This window comes from Coturnix japonica, chromosome 3 (genome assembly GCF_054131305.1).
Source record: "Coturnix japonica strain WE chromosome 3, WE-NBRP24, whole genome shotgun sequence".
NCBI classification, from domain to species: domain Eukaryota; kingdom Metazoa; phylum Chordata; class Aves; order Galliformes; family Phasianidae; genus Coturnix; species Coturnix japonica.
The window spans coordinates 54,949,875-54,968,881 of NC_140665.1; the positions used below are offsets into that span (position 1 = coordinate 54,949,875).

Genomic DNA, 19,007 nt, shown 5'->3' on the forward strand with positions numbered 1-19,007 from the left:
GGTATGATTGAACTCGATACGGAATAGATATTTAATTGTCATTGGATTTATTTGCGAATCTTTATTTTTTGACTGCTGTAGTCTAGCATTTGAATAAACCGAAGTGGTCTGCCTAACGAAAGAACATCTTTTATTTAGGAAAATAAAAATAAGAATGAAATAATTTTGCATGTTTTGAAAACTTTGCTCTGGATTCAACATAATGTTGAAGTGTGAAGCTGCATCAAAGCCAGAAATGTGCCTTGAGATCAGTCACCAGCACAAACTTCCAGGATGTGTTGCTCAGAAGGGGGAGTGTGACAGCAGCCTGGGGACACCCGGCAGCTGGCTGGGGTCAGCCCACCGCTCTGTCTGTTACTCTGCTGAAGGGGAGGCTGTAGAGAAATGTGGCTACTTGAAACTGCTGGGGAAGTAGATACCTGTATTTCTGAAGGGTAACATCTGTGAAAGTACCAACTGGCCTTAAGGTTCCCAACTCCCTTTTTACAGAAGCGACTTGGTCTTCTAAGTTTCACCAATGCTTTCTAACACTTCAGCTACAAATTATGTTTGCTTTATAATTGTATCTTTTGAGAAATTTCTGATCTTCAAGACTGTAATGCTTACTGAACAGTGCAGTCTTTAAGTGGAGGTTTGGATTCTTGGGGAATAAAACAACAATGCCTTCACTATTTGCTCTGTGCATACCGCTTTCTCTGCCCTCCCAGCCTTAACATTTAGCGCAGCGCAATAGAGCTGCAGTGAGAGGCGCACTTGAGGAGCATTGTGAGCGCTCTGTCACTGTTTGCGGGATACAATCACTTCAGTGTCAGCAGGGCCTACACAGAGGCAAGTTGATGGCGTTTCTTTGGAATTGTAGTGGTGTATGGCATCTACTGAAATCTGTAGGATAAGCAAATGCAGAAATTCCTTTCAGCTGCCAGGCCTCTGAAAATGCCATGTTGTGGCCTCACTGGTAAATGCCACAAATAGCTGAACAGTCATGTAGGTTCAAAAGGCTAAACTGCATACTATTCATGTTCAAAAGTTCCACCAACAGGCTGTATTTTAACTGTGGAAAGAAATTCTGATCTTCCCCACCCCTGATTGTGTATTGTAAGCCAAATGATCTAAAATGTTTTGCTTCTTGTTGGCTGCTATCTCCAGTACAGCAATTTTTTCCCCTAAAATCTGATGCACAGAAAAAGGGCATGAGCCTGTCACTACCAGCAATAGGAAGACATGGGGTGACCATGTTTATGTTCCCATTTTCTAGTATGGAAATACCAGATAAAAATTCAGGACTAACTGCAACTTACTTAAGCTGTAATTCTTCAGAGCTGCAAAAAGCAGATATTTTATGAGTATGATATAATGGTAATGAAAATATAATCTTAAAATATCAGACTGAAACATTGAAATTAGCATAAAAATGATTTTTTTTTAAATTTTTTTTTTTTAATTATTTCCAGAGATTGGTTTGTTTGTTTTAGAGAATAAACTTCTCTAAAACTTTTTTTTGAGTGTTTAATGGATTTATTTTTGGGTAACGAGAGTTAGATAAAAGGAAGCCCTCTTTATTTTCTTCCCCTCAAAATTTCTATTCAGATTTGACAGTTCTGTTAGCTGTTCTCTGCTTGTTCTTGTATGGTGTTTCTACTGGTTAGATCACTTGTTTTTTGTTTTTTTTTTTCTACTCCATTGTTTTGTTTCTTGAAGATGAGGAAAGGTTTTGGTTTTCACAGAACCACAGAATGGTTTGGGTTGGAAGGGACCTTAATGAACATCCAGTTCCAACCTCCCTGCCATTCCAGTCCAGCCTATCCTTGAACACCTTCAGGGTTGGAATCCTCAACTTCTCTGGGCAATATATTCTAGTGCCTCACCACCTTTGTAATTCAGAACTTGATATCTGATTTTCTCCTCTTCAGTTTAAAAGTCTTACACGTTTTCTTGGGAGTTTTTATATGATTCAGAAACGTCATTGGGATGTAATATAAAAATGCTAGAAATGAAGAAATTAACTAAAATTAACACAGTGGAAAGGTTCTTGATATTTAAAAGATACTTATGTAGAAAAAGTTGGCTCGCATGAAGTCCGTGCTTATTCTGAAGATTAAGAAAAACTACCTTAAAAACTATTCAGCAACAACTAAATGTGTGACATAATTAAAATAAAAAATGGTACCGAGTTTTCCTTGTACTTACAAGTCAACTTTGCCATTGAGTTGGAAAATAATGGGAATGTTTACAGTGGTATCCGTAGTTTTTAAAATATGGTAAAGAGTTTATCATAAGAAAGCTTACAGCCATATGACCTGTTTTACTGATATTTTAAGTTGTCCTGACTGATTGTATTTCCTTATTCAGCCTTTTTTATCAGTGTTCATAAAATCAAGCGTTTATTAATAGTACTTTTTATTATTTATTTTTCCAGAAAAGAGCGAAAGGACAAATTCTGTTTGACAAAGTGTGTGAACATCTCAATTTACTGGAAAAGGACTATTTTGGGCTGTTGTTTTATGAGAACTCAGATCAGAAGGTAAGCCCGTATTAGAGGTTCCCCCCACCCCCCCACATTGCTACTGTGATTGCAGTAGTTTAGTAAGGGATACTGTATTAAATATATACCTTTACAAACATTTGAGAAACCATTTATAAACTGACAATTCTAGTCCAGTGTGCAATTGTGTCAAGTACAAAATAATACTGTGTATTTTAACGAAGTTTCTGTTCATTACTTTGAAATAGTAAATATTTGAATTTCCTGGAAAACAAACCATTCTTGGGCTTTGTTTTGTTATAGTAAAATGTTTTGCCATCCCTACCAGTGAAGATGGGAAAGCTCTTTGTCTTAACAGCCTAACAAAACCTGCCAGAGTTTTTGAAGACTTTCATTTGTTAACGAAAATACAGATACACAAACAAATCTTGGGATGATAAAATAATAGAAACAAACTTATCTTCTGCCTACCTTTCCAAGAATTTCACTGCCTCTTCTCAACTATGCTTAATAATGCTCTGACAAATGATATGAAGGATATCTTGGCCCAAGGTCCAAAAATGTTAGACTTTATAATTACGTTTCATAGAATGATAGAATGACTTGAGTTCGAAGAAACCTTAAACATTATCTACTTCTAATCCTCCTGCCATGGCAGGTGTTACCAACCACTGGACCACGCTGCCCAGGGCCCAATCCAACCTGGCTTTGAATGCCTCCAAGGATGGGGCATCCACAGCTTCTCTGGGGAAACTGTTCCAATGCCTCACCATCCTCTGAGTAACAGTTCTTCCTCATAGTATCTTATCTAGATCTCCCCTCTTTTAGTGTAAAACCTCTTGTCCTATCACTGTCTGCCCAAGTACAGTTCAGTCTCTCTCCTGTTTATAAGCTTCCTTTAACTACTGGAAGGCCATGATGATGTCTCTCTGAAGCCTTCACTCCAGGCTGAACAAGCCCAGCTCTCTCAACCATTCTTTGTTGGAGAGATTCTCCAGTCCTCTGAGCATCTCTGTGGCCTTCCTCTGGACCAACTCCAACTGTTCCACGTCTTTCTTGTGATGGAGGCAGCAGGCCTGGATGCAGTACTCCAGATAGGATCTCACAGAGGCCCAATTATAGCATCAAAAAAAATTGACTTGAAAATATGAGAGTGGAGCTAGTCCATCAATTCTGGTTGCTAATTTCAGAAAAGAAGGGATGTTTTGGCATCAATACGTTCAAAAAAGTTATCTTGAGTAGCTTTTGATAACTTGTTTTTTCATTTTTTTTACACTTTTTTGGTGAACACATTTACACTGATGAGTTGAGGAACGTCTTAGATCAGCTTTTGGCATTAGTTCCACTAATGACTAAGAGCCAATTTAGCTTTCCCCTACATCTGAATGTTTATGGTTAGTGATGGACCAGCTGTTACTCTGTCCACAAACCAAAATATACTTGTAGTCATCTTTTCCATCATAAAGAACAGACTGATAATTGCAAATTGACATGGAAAAGATGTATTTCTTTTAATCTCTGTTTTCATGACAGGAAGTATCCTTACGTGAGTATTAATTATTTCTAGTTAATTTAATTGTTATGTTTGAAGTGAAGTCTAATTTCGTGATCTGAATAAATCTGAGAACTTCAAAAACATGGTTGTTTTCTGGACTTGCTTGCTGTGGAAGTTTTCTGTGAAACATTGAACAAAACACTCAGGTGCTCTGTGTTACATTTTATACATGGAAATCATTATTCTCACTTGGGTATTGTATTTTTTTGTTCCTGATTTTTAAACCCCTTATAGAAGTACAAGTTTTGTCAGTGTAACAATGAAGAGTACCCCCATTTGATCCTCTGAGCAAAACAAGAATGTCATTTATTTTTTGTTATGACTTGTGGTCCCTTAATTTGTTTTACTCTGTATTCTTGTAGTACACGAATGTGTACATGTAGTGATATACAGTGTCACTGGATCATCCATTATCACTGGAAGAGAGGAAATGTCTAAAAGCACACCTCCCATTCTTGACTTATATCAGGAAAGAGCTCATTTTGGTAGATCTTAAGAGATGGAACAGAGAACCTTCAACTTTTAAAAACAGAGAAGGAAAGTTTGAATTAGTGCAGAGTATGGCGGATCATAGAATCATAGAATTACGCAGGTTGGGAAAGACCTCAAAAATCATCAAGTCCAACCTCAGCCTAACTATATAGTTCCCTAACTCTTAACAACCTTCTGCTGACCCATATCCTGAGCACCACATCCAAATGGCTCCTAAACACATCAAATGGAGGTTCTTTACTTAGATTTCCCATTCTGTTTTCTTTCTGTTCTTCAAATGTACAGCATTTACTTGTTAACAGGGATAGTCCTCCTCAATTGCTGATTATTTTTGAGCTTTTAATTTTAGAGTGATTTCCAAAGCTATTAGAGCAGCTCTTCTCTTGTGCAATTGGCATATATTTTACAAACACTGATATATATGCAAGATAACTGTTTTATTCCTCATTAGTGTTTTGTTTTTACTGATGCATCTAAGAGAACTGATTGTCTGATTTTGCTTCTTTCCTCAGTTAGCAGTCTGTGATCAATATGCAGAAACAGAAATAGCAGTAAGAGACTTATTAAAATTCTGAGGCAGTCTTTCAGATCTGGCTACTGTACAGCACATGACTTTAATAAGGTGATGTGGTGGAGGGGAAAAGTGGGGATGGGAAAATTGCTGGTCATGTGCAAAGGCTAAAGAAGACACAGGGTTGTAGAATGACTCAAAGCCACTCACAGACACAAAAAAAAAGATCCTGGTTGTGGTTTTCTGGAGCTATTTAATAGATAGACAGCACTTAGTGTTTAAGACCTTGAAACAATGATGAATTTTCACTTATGTTTTCCTTTTTCTTAATCTTGCTATTTACATGAGTACCATCTGCAACCACTTGTTTTCCTCCTATGATTATTACTGTCATAAGGAAGATGCAAGTAAATATTTTCTGGTAAACAACATAAATATAAAGTTTTTTACTACACTATGTTTCAGGTGACTGTGTCAAAGCTCTACAAGTTTGTTTTGTTTCTGACCCATGTGTACTTTAAACTTTATTGAGCTTTACGCTATTAGAGAAATTCTGAAGATCACAAATTGACAGAAAAGCAGAAAGTAGAAGCAACTGATGATGCTGTCATCAGCTATTGCTTACAGTCGTAACTCTCTTATACAAAATAACATTTACAGCAAGATACTCAGCAAGATGTGAGCTCTTGAAGATTCTGGTTTGAATTGCCTCATTTAGGACTGTGGTTTGTTTCAGTTCCTTTAGGAAATGGAGGCTCCCAGCAGTTGAAGTATCTCTTAAGTGACCTGTTAGGTTTTCTGCTGCATGACAAGTGTGGATGTGGGTCTCTGCTGCCGCTTAAAGTTCTAATTGCGAGATGAGTGAGAAAAATCTGAATTCCTAAAAAGAATTTGAAACCCCTAGCTCTGGTATGAATCAGCACTTATCTGAGTACTTACAGTCTCTTGTAGGTTGCACGGTCCGTTCTGCAACATGTGCCTTAGTTGTATAGGTGTTTTATTTTCACTGCTATTGTCACTCAATTACCAGACTTAAAGCTATCACGTTTGTATATCACAAATTTTAGCAAGTTCTAGACCTACTTATGATATAAATGCATCCTGACAATGTGAAGTGCAGCCACTGCAGCATCTTAAGTCAGACTTCCTAGTTGTGTGCTGAGAGATTTGTCATTCTCCCCCACTTCCCCGTCCAATTGATGTTTCTTTCATGCTTGTAGATTTGAAATAGTACAGCCCCACAGAATGTAATCAGTAAAATAGGTGCTCTTACTTTTGTTTTTAAAGGATCTTAGGATTTTCTTACATCTTGGCATCCTTTCATTCTTCTCAAAGAAAGAAAAAATAACATTTTATGTACTTATTTATTTAATAGGTGGGGGTGGTGATACTGATGAGTTCTGTTCACCAATATCTTCCACAGAAAGCTTGGAGACTTGGAATTTTGACTGGTTTTAGCCTTCTCTTTTTCAACTCTCTGCATTAAAATCGAGTTTGAAGTCTTTATTTCATCTCAGTACCAGTTCTTTCTGATACATTTTCCTGTTATGAATATTTCCCCTTGAGATTAGAATGCCACAGATCTCTGACCTCCATCCCTGTCAGTACTAAATACTGAATGATGTGTTTTTTCTCTTTCTTGTGTAGTCATCACAGCCACCCATTTAGGAGCCAGCTGTTCAACTAGACAGCAGCTGTGGGGTGTGGAAACTCAATGCCAGGCACTCTTTGAATTAGAACTGCTCCCTAATGCAGCATCAGGGTACCATTGGAGGAGGAGTCCCATTAACTTTCCTCTATGGGTATTCTGTGCAGCTGGGAGAGATGTCATGCTTTTCAAATCATACTGATTTTGTTAGCTTTAGTAGACATGTTAAAGCTATTTAGGTAAAGTTACTAACAGTTTTTTTCATGGCTTTATAAACGTTCAATTTATTGATCTCAAGTTTAGTTAGTTATTTCATTGCATTACACCCCCCAAAATTTCATGAATGCTCCATTCACACTGTAATTGGTCTGCAGAAGTGTTAGAAAGCTTGTGCTCTTATGCTGTGGGCACCAGCTGGAAATGCTGCTTTTCTGAATTTGTACAAAATACTTTTGTACTGTTAAAGAACGTTTTGTTGTTCTTTGACAATTCCTTATTTTGTCATATCTGTAACCTTACCATTCACAAACAAATAGATTTTTGCCTACTGGAGCAATGTAGTGTACATACGCTTTGTCTTTTGTGTTGAAAGACAGACCTGCCTATTCTGTGTTAAGGGGTCTATTTCAGGGTAGATTTTTTTCAATAGTGTTTGTTTTATCCATAACAAAGGGCACAGATGCAAATGAAAAACAAACAAAACCAAAATCCCTGTAATTATGCTTATTTAGAAGTGTTTAGAAATGTTAGTGCTGGTGCTGAGGTCCACCTCTGATCCTTGAGGCTGCTACTGTCTGCAGTGGGCTACTGAAATGTAAATGCTCTCCAGAGAAGCAGGGCTCCACAACTCTCTAGGCAGCTTGTTGTTGATATGAACAACTGACTTGATGTACATTGCCTAAAATGGAGCCAGGCTTCTAAGTTTTAACATTGCCATTCTGTCGGTGTTAAAATTGTCCATGTTCATAGAGAACTTTGCTTTGGGGAAGCTCAGAAACTTGAGTCATTTTTCTAAGCGCCTTTGATTGTTACCAGAGCTAAAATGTATGCTCTTTAAGAAAAATAATGGAAATAATAAATCTTTAGATATCTGGAGAAAGATCTTGTCTTAAATAGCTCTATATGGATGTGTAGGTACAGACATGCAGGGATTACATAACTTTTCCTGAGATTCTGCTTATGTCAGTAAAATACGAGTGAGGGAAAACTGCATTTGTCAAATGTAATTTGCTAAACCACCTCTATTGTAAGAATATCCACTTAGTGTAAATAGTCTAAAGCAATAGGACAACCGTGAAGTAGATGGCATTACACAGTTTCACTTATGTGCAATAGCGGGAAGACTTGCTACCAAATTATAACTTCAATTTTAGGATTCTCTGGGAAATTTTAAAGAGAACAGATGTTGGAACAATACAAACTTTAATTGCATTGTATGAAATTGTACAAAATTATTACTTCTTGCTGATAAATGATTTAAATATTGTTTATTATTTATTTTTCCAGAACTGGCTAGATTCTTCAAAGGAAATTAAGAGACAGATTCGAAGTAAGTAGTTATGTATTTGGTTGTTATGCTCCCATTTTTCTGCTCACAGAAACATTCTTCCTGAACTCAATGGTTTGTATATTGCCTAAGTTGCTTAGAGCATTAAAAGAATTTGACTGATAGTGACACATTTAGCCTTAGAACAGAAACTAAAGCTTCTGTTTCTGTCTTTTTATCCAGGGAGAGGAAGAAACTTGTGCTATATTAGTTAATCATTATACTGGCTGATGACCCAGTTTTTTCTGCTTTATATTTGACTAATGGGTTGATATTTTTGCATCTCAAAACAGTGAACGTTATTCAAATGTTGCTGCTGATATTTGAGTTATGAGATGGAGAATGTTATCTGGCAAAAATAGTCATGTTTGTTGCTGTAGGGCTCTTTAACTTAAAAGACTCAACAGAAGAATATGAAACTAGAAGAAAATCAATATATCTTACAGAAAGCATGTTTCTTTTTTCAAACCTGACCAGTCCAGACCATTAGCTTTTTTTTTGTTTGTCAATTGTAGAACTTCTGTGTACTCTCTATACTACATTTTTCTGATTGAATACCTGTGAGGAGACTATTTCCCATACTCAAGATAGAATCAGATAATCAAAGAATGGCTTAGGTTAGGAAGGATCTTAGAGATCACTGAGTTCCAACCCCTGTGCAATGGGTGATTTGTTTTACTCTGTTTCCAATAAAGTTCATTCAAGTATTTCAATAGGCATGTAACTTTTATAGTAGACAGTAAATTCTGGAAATGCTCATCCTGACTGAATGTCTCAAAATGACCACTAAAAAGAACAGCTCTTAATGAGTTTCTTCTCATTGCTTTACACATTTGTGACCAACATGATTTCCTTTTAATTTTTTATTATTATTCAGTGGAAACATTCTTTTTTTTAGTAGCTGACAGGAAATCTAAGTGGGGAGATAATGCTAATTTTATGAGGAGGTAATGATAATAAAACTTGTGTGCCTACACTTCCAACTCAACAAGAATGTAAGTTACTTAAAAAAATGACTTTGATCTCTTTTGAGGTGTTTGATCCAGTTGTAGCACTGCTAATTAAGAAAAGCAGTATGTTAATTAAACCTTTTGATAGTCATTGTAAATTGATGAAATCCCTTATTATTTTAAGGGAGGCATGTGGTGTTTTTTTTTTTTTAGCGAAGGAATGAAAGTCACAGAAGTTTTACTGGATAACTACTTTAATATTCTGTTATATATACTCCTGTTAAAATTTACCAATACAATTATATAAGTACAAGCCATCTTCAATTATTCTTTCAATAAACGAAAAGTTTATAGGCATTGTAACCTTTATTCTGCAGATATGCCAGGTCTTCAATAAAAACCTATTATTTGTCAAAATATGTGTGCTGAAGGATGCTTTGTTAGACTTTAATATTTTTTTAAATTATTTTTTAAGACTGAGGACATTGATACTTTGTGCTATTGTCTTCAGTAGTCATCTGCTTTCTATAGACCCTACTAATGTCACAAATCAGGACTGTAAGAAATGGCCTGCAGTTGTTTTGGGTGCACTGCTTAACATTTTTTAATACTGTCTAATATGTACTCCAAAACTATTTTAAGTGAATACAATTTTTCATACAGCATGAAGACATGCTTTTATACAGGAGATCAAGTCCTGTTTCTTGAATTAGGCATCACAACCGGAGTTTTTTCTCTGGTCTGTAGTACTTCTGAGTTCATAGGCATAGTGTATAAGGTAAACAATCAAAGTTGCTTTTGCTGATTTGCAAGTAGTTAACATACTGTTGTATTCTTTGTAATCAATGTATTAGAATTTCCAGATATCTGAATGTACTGCAAAAGCAAATTTTTCTTACCAGCTAGGTGGGTATCAAGCAAGGAGGGGTTATTTGTTAGTTTTGTTGGTTTTTCTTTTCAGATCTAGTCCTAATTAGGAATAGATATCTTACATATAAAAAAACCTCATCTATAATATATTTAAGTTACACAAATTACTAGCTGTCTTCTTACTGTTATGAAGATGTCAAAAAAACAACTTGTCTGGCTTCAGTCAACCTGAACTCTTCAGGAGATAATTTTTCTTTTAACACTTACAATGATATATTTGTGGTGATAAAAGCTCAAGTTAATCCAGTTATGTTCAGGTGGGATCATTACATTTCTGTCTCTATCTTGAAAAGTGGTACATCTGAATTGGATTCAGGCTTCTGCAGAGTTGAGAACTTCAGCTCTTGGATGTAGTAAAGGGACAAACAGGAGCTGGATCGTGTAGGACCATCTCGATTGACTGATCTCCTGGTGTTGACCAGCCAGGTGGCTTCTGCCAAATGCTTCTCCCAGTGCTTAAATATTCTGCCACCCATTGCTTTCAACGTGTTTTTTAACAACCTGTTTACCAGAGGCTGGTGCATGATAGGAGGATATGATAAATCCACTCAGTGCCATGTTCTCTGGCCCAAATATTCACAAGTGAATTTTTGAAATGAGTCCCATTATCAGACTCAATGTTCTCTTTTTCTCTAAGAATGTGCCCAAAGTTGCTGCAGAAGCATTTTTGAGGTATCGAGCTGTCTAGAAGACTCTTTGTCATTTCTTTAGTTTATATTATTAAACATTAAGACAGGGTTTTGTCAGAGACAAATTGCTGAATATCATTTTCAATACCATTTATTTTTTATCTTGGCTATCAATTCATAGTGTTACTAATAGCATGCATTATTGTGTGAAGACAGTCATGTTTGTGTGCCTCTGTGATGTGATTATAAACAGTATGCAGTATTGAGAACTAGAAATATAGGCTGTGTGTGTAGTAGTCTACTTGCTAGTCTATATTTTGAGGATGTGTGCTTTCAGTATTCAGAATAGTGTATAAGGTTATCAACAGTCCAGAAATTTTTTCACAGAAAGTCAACTACATTTTTTTCCAGTGATCTAGTTATGGGAATTAGCATGAGCAGACTTGGAATTTTTCATGTAGTCTGTAGACTGAAAGGATTTGTGCTCTTTAGAAAGCCTTTAGAAGATCTTTCCCACCCTCCCCTTTCTACTCACCCTCTGTAATGTGTAGGTTCCTAGTTACAGAGCTTTCTGAAAAATAAAGGTAAAAGTACTGACAAGAAGGAGGTATAGGATAAGCAGGAATTAGCCTGTGAGTAGTTTGACTGTAATCTTAGAAAAAATTTCTTCATGACAAAAAAATTTTGCTTCATTCCAGAAAAGCATTGTCTGGTTGGCACCCGTGTGGAAGAGCAACTTTTCCCCCATGACCTCTGTTATCATTCCAGTTCCTAACTACTGTTAGTGTAGGTTTTTTAGGCCCAGCTGCTGGTTGTCATTAATTTGATTCACTTAATATTAACATTAAATGATGCTAAATTCCTGAGGGATTGATTAGTCCTCTTCCATCATATTATTTATTTCAGATTTCATTCTATTTGTTCATCTTACAGTTAGAAATTTTCTTATAGAGTTTTTGTCTTAATTCTGTCTTGTGCTAGATTTCAGTAGTTGATGCAATGAGAGCTACTTTACCTGGTTCAGTGTTATATGTCCGTCACACAAATTGGGCTTTCTCACTTAAGGAGATGTCTCTTAGTTTGTAAGCAAAGCTGTCATTGTCTTAATGAATTATTACATTAAGATACATTAGATTGCTAAACTCTCTAAAGGAAATGGTGAGTTAGCAGCCAGCTGAAATACAGGGTTCTTGGTTACACAGAATTATGCAGAAAATGAAGTGCTCCAGTGAGTTCTCATGTCTGAAAATCTGAAGTAATGTTTGAAATGCTGAATTTTTAACACAAAACACCTTTTCAATGTAACAGCTTTGAAATTTTAAAACACTGGAGTTTTTTGTGTCTAGGAAAACAACTATAAACAAAAAATGCCAGCATCCATAATGTTGTGTTGAAAATGGCATTTTGGCAATTTCTTTTGTTATAATAGATATCTTTTAATGCATGATTTATATGGTTCAAAATTCATGGTTGATCAGCTTCATAAAATCATTGCTTTTTTTCTTTTTTCAAGTTATTTTTAAATCTTTCACAAACAAAAATATTAGTATTAGAAAAGGGATGAGAGACACAAATAGTGTAGTTAATTTTATTTATTTATATTATTCTTACTTTTTTTAATCTTTCATCATCATTTTTGGCGAATTACACTAGTTTTACTCTATGTCTGGCAAGATACGATAAAGCTTAGCTGCTTTGAAGAAGCGTGCAAAAACAAGCTATTAAATTCTTTTTCTGGCTTTCTATTTTAGTACTTTCTTTTATGTGTATATGACTGTGCTGTGCCGATTAAAACTTGTTTGAATTTGGAAAGTTCTATATTTCGTCAAGTCATTAGTACTTTTCAGTGAGCGTATTCCTCTTGCACATGGATTTACAAAAGCATGACATTCTGATAATGGATTTTCATTATTTGAGTGCCTCACATTTTTAAGGTTTGAAAGCTGTTTTGAAACTAGAGTTATGATTAAAGGCAGAGTGTTAATACTTTGTCAAAATACTAGCTTAGTTTTAAGTGTGCTTCGGTATATAAGGTGAATGTGGTGTTAATTTTGACATATATTAATTAAAAATTAAACTCAATTGTTATAGTTATTAAAAGCAATCTGTGCTGTTTACATAAATTGTTGTAGAACATTATTTATAAAAATAAGTTTCAACATATTAATATTTCACTGTATCGTTTAACTGATAATGAAAATATTCTGTGGTTCTTAGTAATATAAAAAGGGGGGAAAGTACTTTCAAGTATTTTCTTCAAGCTTTCATTAATCTAACATTTACATGACTGCCTGATATTTATTTTTTTTTCAGTGAGGCTCTTTCTTTGCTTGCCTCATCTGTATTTGAGATTAACAATCGTTTCCTGTGTCTAGGTTTACCTTGGCTGTTCACTTTTAATGTGAAATTTTATCCTCCTGATCCTTCTCAATTGACTGAAGACATCACCAGGTATGCATAGTTCATAATTTTAAATGTAACCAAATGTTATTTGATCAAATTAGACTTCTTTGGTTTCTGGATGCCAAAGCAGGTTTAACTTCAGTATCGAGTGTTAAAGTTGTTCTTATGTCAACAGCTCTTAGGACTGTTGACACAAAGGAGTCCCTTTGTGTTTTCTTAAGGTTTTTCTTAATGAGAGGCCATTGTTTATACAGAAAAAAAAGATTATTCTGATAAGTGGCGATATGATTTGGAAGGAAGGCAGGATGTGGAGGTAAATAAAAGTGAGTGTGTCTGAAGGAAACTTGTGGTTTATTTTTGGGCTACTGCTTTATTATAGAGTAAATGACGGTACAGTTGTGTTGTAGTTTACATTTTCAACAATATAACTTAGTTTTACATGTGTGCATTAAATAAAACCATAAAAAGTAATTATCATCCTTAGTGCTTACACTGCCTTCTCAGAGCTTTCTAGGCACGTAAAATACAGCACTGTAAGACAAACATAACCAGTGGATAGAGTTTGCTCAATTTACTCGTTTGTTTGGTTCTTTTTCAGTAGTTAGGGAAAACATAAGCATTTGTTTTTAATTTGGAATTAGTTAATTCTTCTGTGATTAGATATATTATTATACATTGCATCCGATCAGTCTTCTGCACAAAATAAGATAGCTTTACAAATCTCTGGTTGATACGTTACTACAGGTAGCTTAAGACCTTTAGTAGTTTAACTGTCTGTGTTTACTTTGGAACTTTCCAGTAAATCAGTTGGCCTTTGAATTGCATATTCAATTGATAAAAGCATTTTAATGATAGCTTAAAGCTAAATTCCTTAAAATTTGGGATTCGTTATAAAGGAAAAAAAAAATTTAATATCTGTGCTAGGGCACAATGTCTGCTGATTAATTTGTTTTATCTGGTAAAAGATTATCTGCAGTCCTTGAAATTAACTTCTAATCTATATGTGGTTTAAGGGAGACAGCTATGAGTTCAGTATTAAAACAGATTTCTACTGTGCGCTACATGGTTTGATTAGCTAGCGTGAACTTACATAACTATTTAAGTATATGCTATAAGGTATATGAAAGTTACAATTTTTAAGCCAAAGGGATATTCAGTAGGAAATTAACAGGAAATTCATGGGTTTTATTTGTAAACCTTAAGCAGCTGAAGTCAAGAATGTGAAATGAAAGCATTACTAAGTCTACTTTTGTTACTAGATACCTCTTTTCATTAATTTATACATTGGAAATCAGAATTTTTCCTGCTTTTCAGATTATTTGTGGAAGTGATCCTGACTCTTAAATTGAAGAAATTACCTCATAATAAATTGATACTTAAATAAAAGAAGGTGTAACAAATAGCTAATGTACTCACTCTCTTTAAAGTGTGCTTTTGTGATCACGTGTATTTGAAGAAATTCTGCAGTATCTCATCTGAACTCAAATTGGTAACTTCGTCTGGTTTTTGTTTCTGCTTTCCTTTGTCTTGCAGATATTTCTTGTGCCTACAGCTTCGCCAGGATATCACCTCTGGTCGACTGCCATGTTCTTTTGTGACTCATGCCCTCCTGGGTTCATATACCCTGCAGGCTGAAATGGGTGATCATGACCCAGAGGAGCACCGTAGTGACTACATTAGTGAATTTCAATTTGCACCCAATCAAACCCAAGAAATGGAGGAGAAAGTAGCTGAACTACACAAAACACACAGGTCTATCAGATATAGTGGGACAAAATGAAATCATGCTTTGTCATGCTCGTGTCATTTCTCTTAAAAGTTTGTGCATAACTGTTAGACTGAAGTTTATTGTTGCTCTGAGAGTCTTTTGCTGTTTTAACTGGAGCTCTTAATTCCAAGCATTTCAAAATCTTAACTTCAGTAAGATATCAGAAAAGGATATTTTTTGAAAAATGCTTTTGTCAAAGCCTGTGAATTAGTATGTTAGGAAATGTTGACCTAAAAACGTTGAAACAGTGAAAAAATAAAATAAAAAAATAAAATAAATAAAACTAGGGCAAGTGTGCTATTGATACCTCATAATCTCGTTTTTCTTCAGTTAGTTTTGATTTGTCAGTACTTTTGTCAGTGAACTCACAAGTTTGTTCAATGGTTTTAGGGGCCTGACTCCAGCACAGGCGGATTCCCAGTTCCTGGAAAATGCTAAGAGGCTCTCAATGTATGGAGTGGATTTGCATCATGCCAAGGTATTGGGGTTTGGTTTGAAGACAGTGCTTGATATTAAGGATGTAGCATATACAAATTACTTCATTTAAAATTTTTCAGAACTTCAGTAATTACATGTCTTTTATCTCTTGATCATGGTAATTACGTGGCTACCAGCTCTAAAATTGTTAGAATTCATTTGAAAACTACCTTTATTTCATGCACAGATATCACTAGAATATTAAGAGGGTCCAAGTAAATTTTAACTGTCTGTGTTTTAATGACAAAGAGACTTGGGACTATAAAGAAAAGCCAAAAGAATATGCAATTATTTATGTGATACTGTATGTCTTAGAGAGTATGGGAAGGAGAAGTTTTTGAGGGGAGGGTGTTTCCTCTGAAATTGTTTTACTTTGTCATTTCTTCCTTAAGTATTTCATTCACGTTCAGGTTTGGATATGAAACAAATTCTTCCTTCAAGGTTATACCAGAGATAATTATTCTTTTTGGAATACTATTAACCTGATTTTTATGAAACTGTCTCATACATGATAGGATTCTGAAGGCGTGGATATCATGCTGGGTGTATGTGCTAATGGACTGCTCATTTACAAAGACAGACTCCGAATCAACCGCTTTGCTTGGCCAAAAATTCTGAAGATTTCCTATAAGAGAAGTAATTTCTACATCAAAGTCAGACCAGCAGAAGTAAGTAATGTCTTGTGGGTTTTTTTGTTTTGTTTTGTTTTTTGTCCAAACATTTCTATCTAGCAACAAAATAACATCATCAGTTTTTACCAGGCACTCTAGAGGGCTTATGCTGGAATTGGAATTAACTGGATTTTTCTCTTCAAATTTTACAGCTTATATTAAACAGCTTTTTTCATGAATGAATGTTATCCAAGAATAAAATCTTTTTTCTTGCCAGATACAGCAGTCTTACAAACAAATCTAGTACTCTGCCCTCGTTTTCCTGTCCATAGAAACTTGCAGCCTTAAGGGAGAAGGCAGACTCACTTCCTCTTTGGGTATAATTGTTCATTAAATGTCAATGCTTCTAGCTTTATGAGTGTAGCCAAAGGCCTGAATTGTCCTGTAGGACGCTCTTTTTGTTAGGAGCCATAGAAATACTGAACTCAACTTTCATTAACTTACAGTGGTATCTGAAAATAAAGTTGATAAAGGAAGAAGGTTTACATTTTAAATTCATTTTAACAGAAAATTCTTGGTAAAAACAAGTTGAACTTTATGAATTTTGCTCTGAAATGTTTAGGGTATCTTAATGTGTGAGTAAATAAGACAAAAGATGATAGTGAAATTGCAGAGCTAAATAGAAAAAAAGGCTTAAATTTATTCCTGAATTATTTTAGGCAAGGTATGTACTATTTGCTGAAGCAGATTATAAATTTGTAAATAAATAAATAAATAAAAATATTCAGTGGCATGCCAACTATTTTTCCATAGTCTTACGTAAAAGCAATACTGCTACTTTACGCCGATATGAAATCAACTGTTTATAAACATTGAGGCAAGTTTTAAAGATATATTTTAAGTGTCTCAATTTTGGCTTCAAGATGTCTTTTTTTAAATTTCCATAAGTTATTATCACATGCAATTTTATAAAACAACTCATAATTTCTCAGAACAGTCAAGTGTTTGCACTCACCTAAACTTTCCAGACCCTGTTCTGCTGATGTATTGAAGTGCAGAATGGTATCAGTTTGAAGTCATTAAAGTATTTTAGTGTAAATAGACTTTAAATGAAATGGCAGGAGCTATAACAATACTGATGGTTCTTGCATTTCACAAGATGAAGTAATTTAGTTTGAAGTTTAAATGTCAGCAATCCAGTACAAACATTGTAGTTTTGTAAGTTCTGGAATACAGATGTATAAACACAGATGCAGTAGACTTTCTATAATCTGATATATAATGAAACAGATCGGTCAGAGTGACACTACAGTATAGATTTCAGATTCGTATTAGATCCAATGGATGCATACAACACAACCTGCAGTACAATTATTTCCTGCAGTTTAAGAGTACATTGGGCAGCTTGTCAGAAAATTTGCAAGAAAAAGCGAAGTATTATTAGGTTTTTCAGAAGAGTTATTAGTACAGATAGGCTGATAAAGAGATCATCACCTGTTGCGACAAACCCACCCAGTATAATTATATTAAAAGATTGGAAACTAGTGTTTTGTGTTCTTTTCTTTTGAAGTCTTATGGAGTCTTATGACAGGAGAATTATTGCTTGTTAAAGTAACTGAACTATGTGAATGGCCTCGTAATTAATAAACAGCTTAAGGAAATTTTTTAATTTACTTGTGAATTCTTTCCAGCAAGAACAGTTTGAGAGCACTATTGGATTCAAACTGCCAAACCATCGGGCCGCTAAGAGGTTATGGAAGGTTTGTGTGGAGCACCATACTTTCTTCAGGTAAGTAATTCTCTGCTTCCTCCAATTTGCCAGCTATACTCATATCTTTATTTGAAAGAATAGTTTACCTTACTTACTCCATCAATTGACACCTCTTAGACAAAATACATCCTACTGGTTATTACCATTTTCAAAGGTCTCAGCTATGATTAACTGTCACTTAAACTTCCAACAAGCTAACAGTATGGAACTAAACAAGTAATCATACATTGTACTACCTGTAAGATTGACTTTTCAGAATGAGAGTTTAGAAAGCTGATGCATGTATTCAAAAGAAGCTCTGAGGATTTGACAGTAAACTTCGTTAAATGCACTTTTTAGAATCTTCAGCTGTGTAAATGCTTACGTCTGAATTCTTGCTTGTTTATAAAGTAAGCTGAGTTCACAGTCATTCTTTGAAGTAAGAATTACTTCAACAAAGAGTGCTTTTTGTTTACATAATGAACTCTTTCTTTCTGGTTGTTGTTTGTTTGTTTTTTTTCCCCAGTAACTAGTAAATATAAAATTCTGAATTGATCTTTGAAACTGTAGACTACTTGTAAATGACCACTTTAACAATAGCATTGTTTCTCTTTCTGTTTTCACAACTGAAAAGTAATTTGATTTTGTAGTAGTACAACCTCTGTGAGGAAGCACCACTACTCTTGCATCCCAGGAGTCATAGAATCACAGAATTGTAGAAACATAGAATGACTTGGGTTGGAAGGGACTTCAATTGTGAAGCTCTAACCCCCTCTGCTACAGGCAGAGCTGCCAACCTCCACATTTAATACTAGACCAGGCTGCCCAGGGCCGCATCAAACCTGGCCTTGAACACATACAGGGACAGGGCATCCACAGCCTCTCTTGGCAGCCTGTTCCAGCACCTCATCACTCTCTTGGCAGAGAACTTCCCTCTGATACCCATCCTAAAAATCTTCCCTCCTTCAACTTAAAACCATTTCCCCTTGTCCTGTCATTATCTTCCCTTGTAAAGAATTGGCTCCCCTATTGTTTGTAGGCTCCCTTTAGGTACTTGGAAGGCTACAATTAGGTCACCCCACAGCCTTCTTTTCTCCAGGCTGAACAAGCACAGCTCCCTCAGCATGTCTTTGCAGGGCAGGTTCTCCAGTCCCCTGATCGTCTTTGTGTCCCTTCTCTGGACCCTTCCCAACAGCTCTCTATCTTTCTTGTACTGAGGGCTCCATACCTGGACACAGTACTCCAGATGGGATCT

General features: G+C 35.4%; 1 protein-coding gene across 50 annotated transcripts in view; it reads left to right on the forward strand.

The window, feature by feature from the left end:
• The window catches only part of EPB41L2 (erythrocyte membrane protein band 4.1 like 2), a 93,112-nt gene that overhangs the window by 47,267 nt on the left and 26,838 nt on the right, over positions 1 to 19,007 (forward strand). For all 50 annotated transcript variants that reach the window (XM_015858477.3, XM_015858474.3, XM_085541634.1 and 47 more), the window contains 7 exons: positions 2,417 to 2,521; positions 8,195 to 8,237; positions 13,119 to 13,194; positions 14,680 to 14,898; positions 15,305 to 15,392; positions 15,907 to 16,059; positions 17,694 to 17,791. In XM_015858477.3, the coding sequence (XP_015713963.2) occupies positions 2,417 to 2,521; positions 8,195 to 8,237; positions 13,119 to 13,194; positions 14,680 to 14,898; positions 15,305 to 15,392; positions 15,907 to 16,059; positions 17,694 to 17,791 (782 nt within the window). The remainder of the gene's footprint in view (positions 1 to 2,416; positions 2,522 to 8,194; positions 8,238 to 13,118; positions 13,195 to 14,679; positions 14,899 to 15,304; positions 15,393 to 15,906; positions 16,060 to 17,693; positions 17,792 to 19,007) is intronic.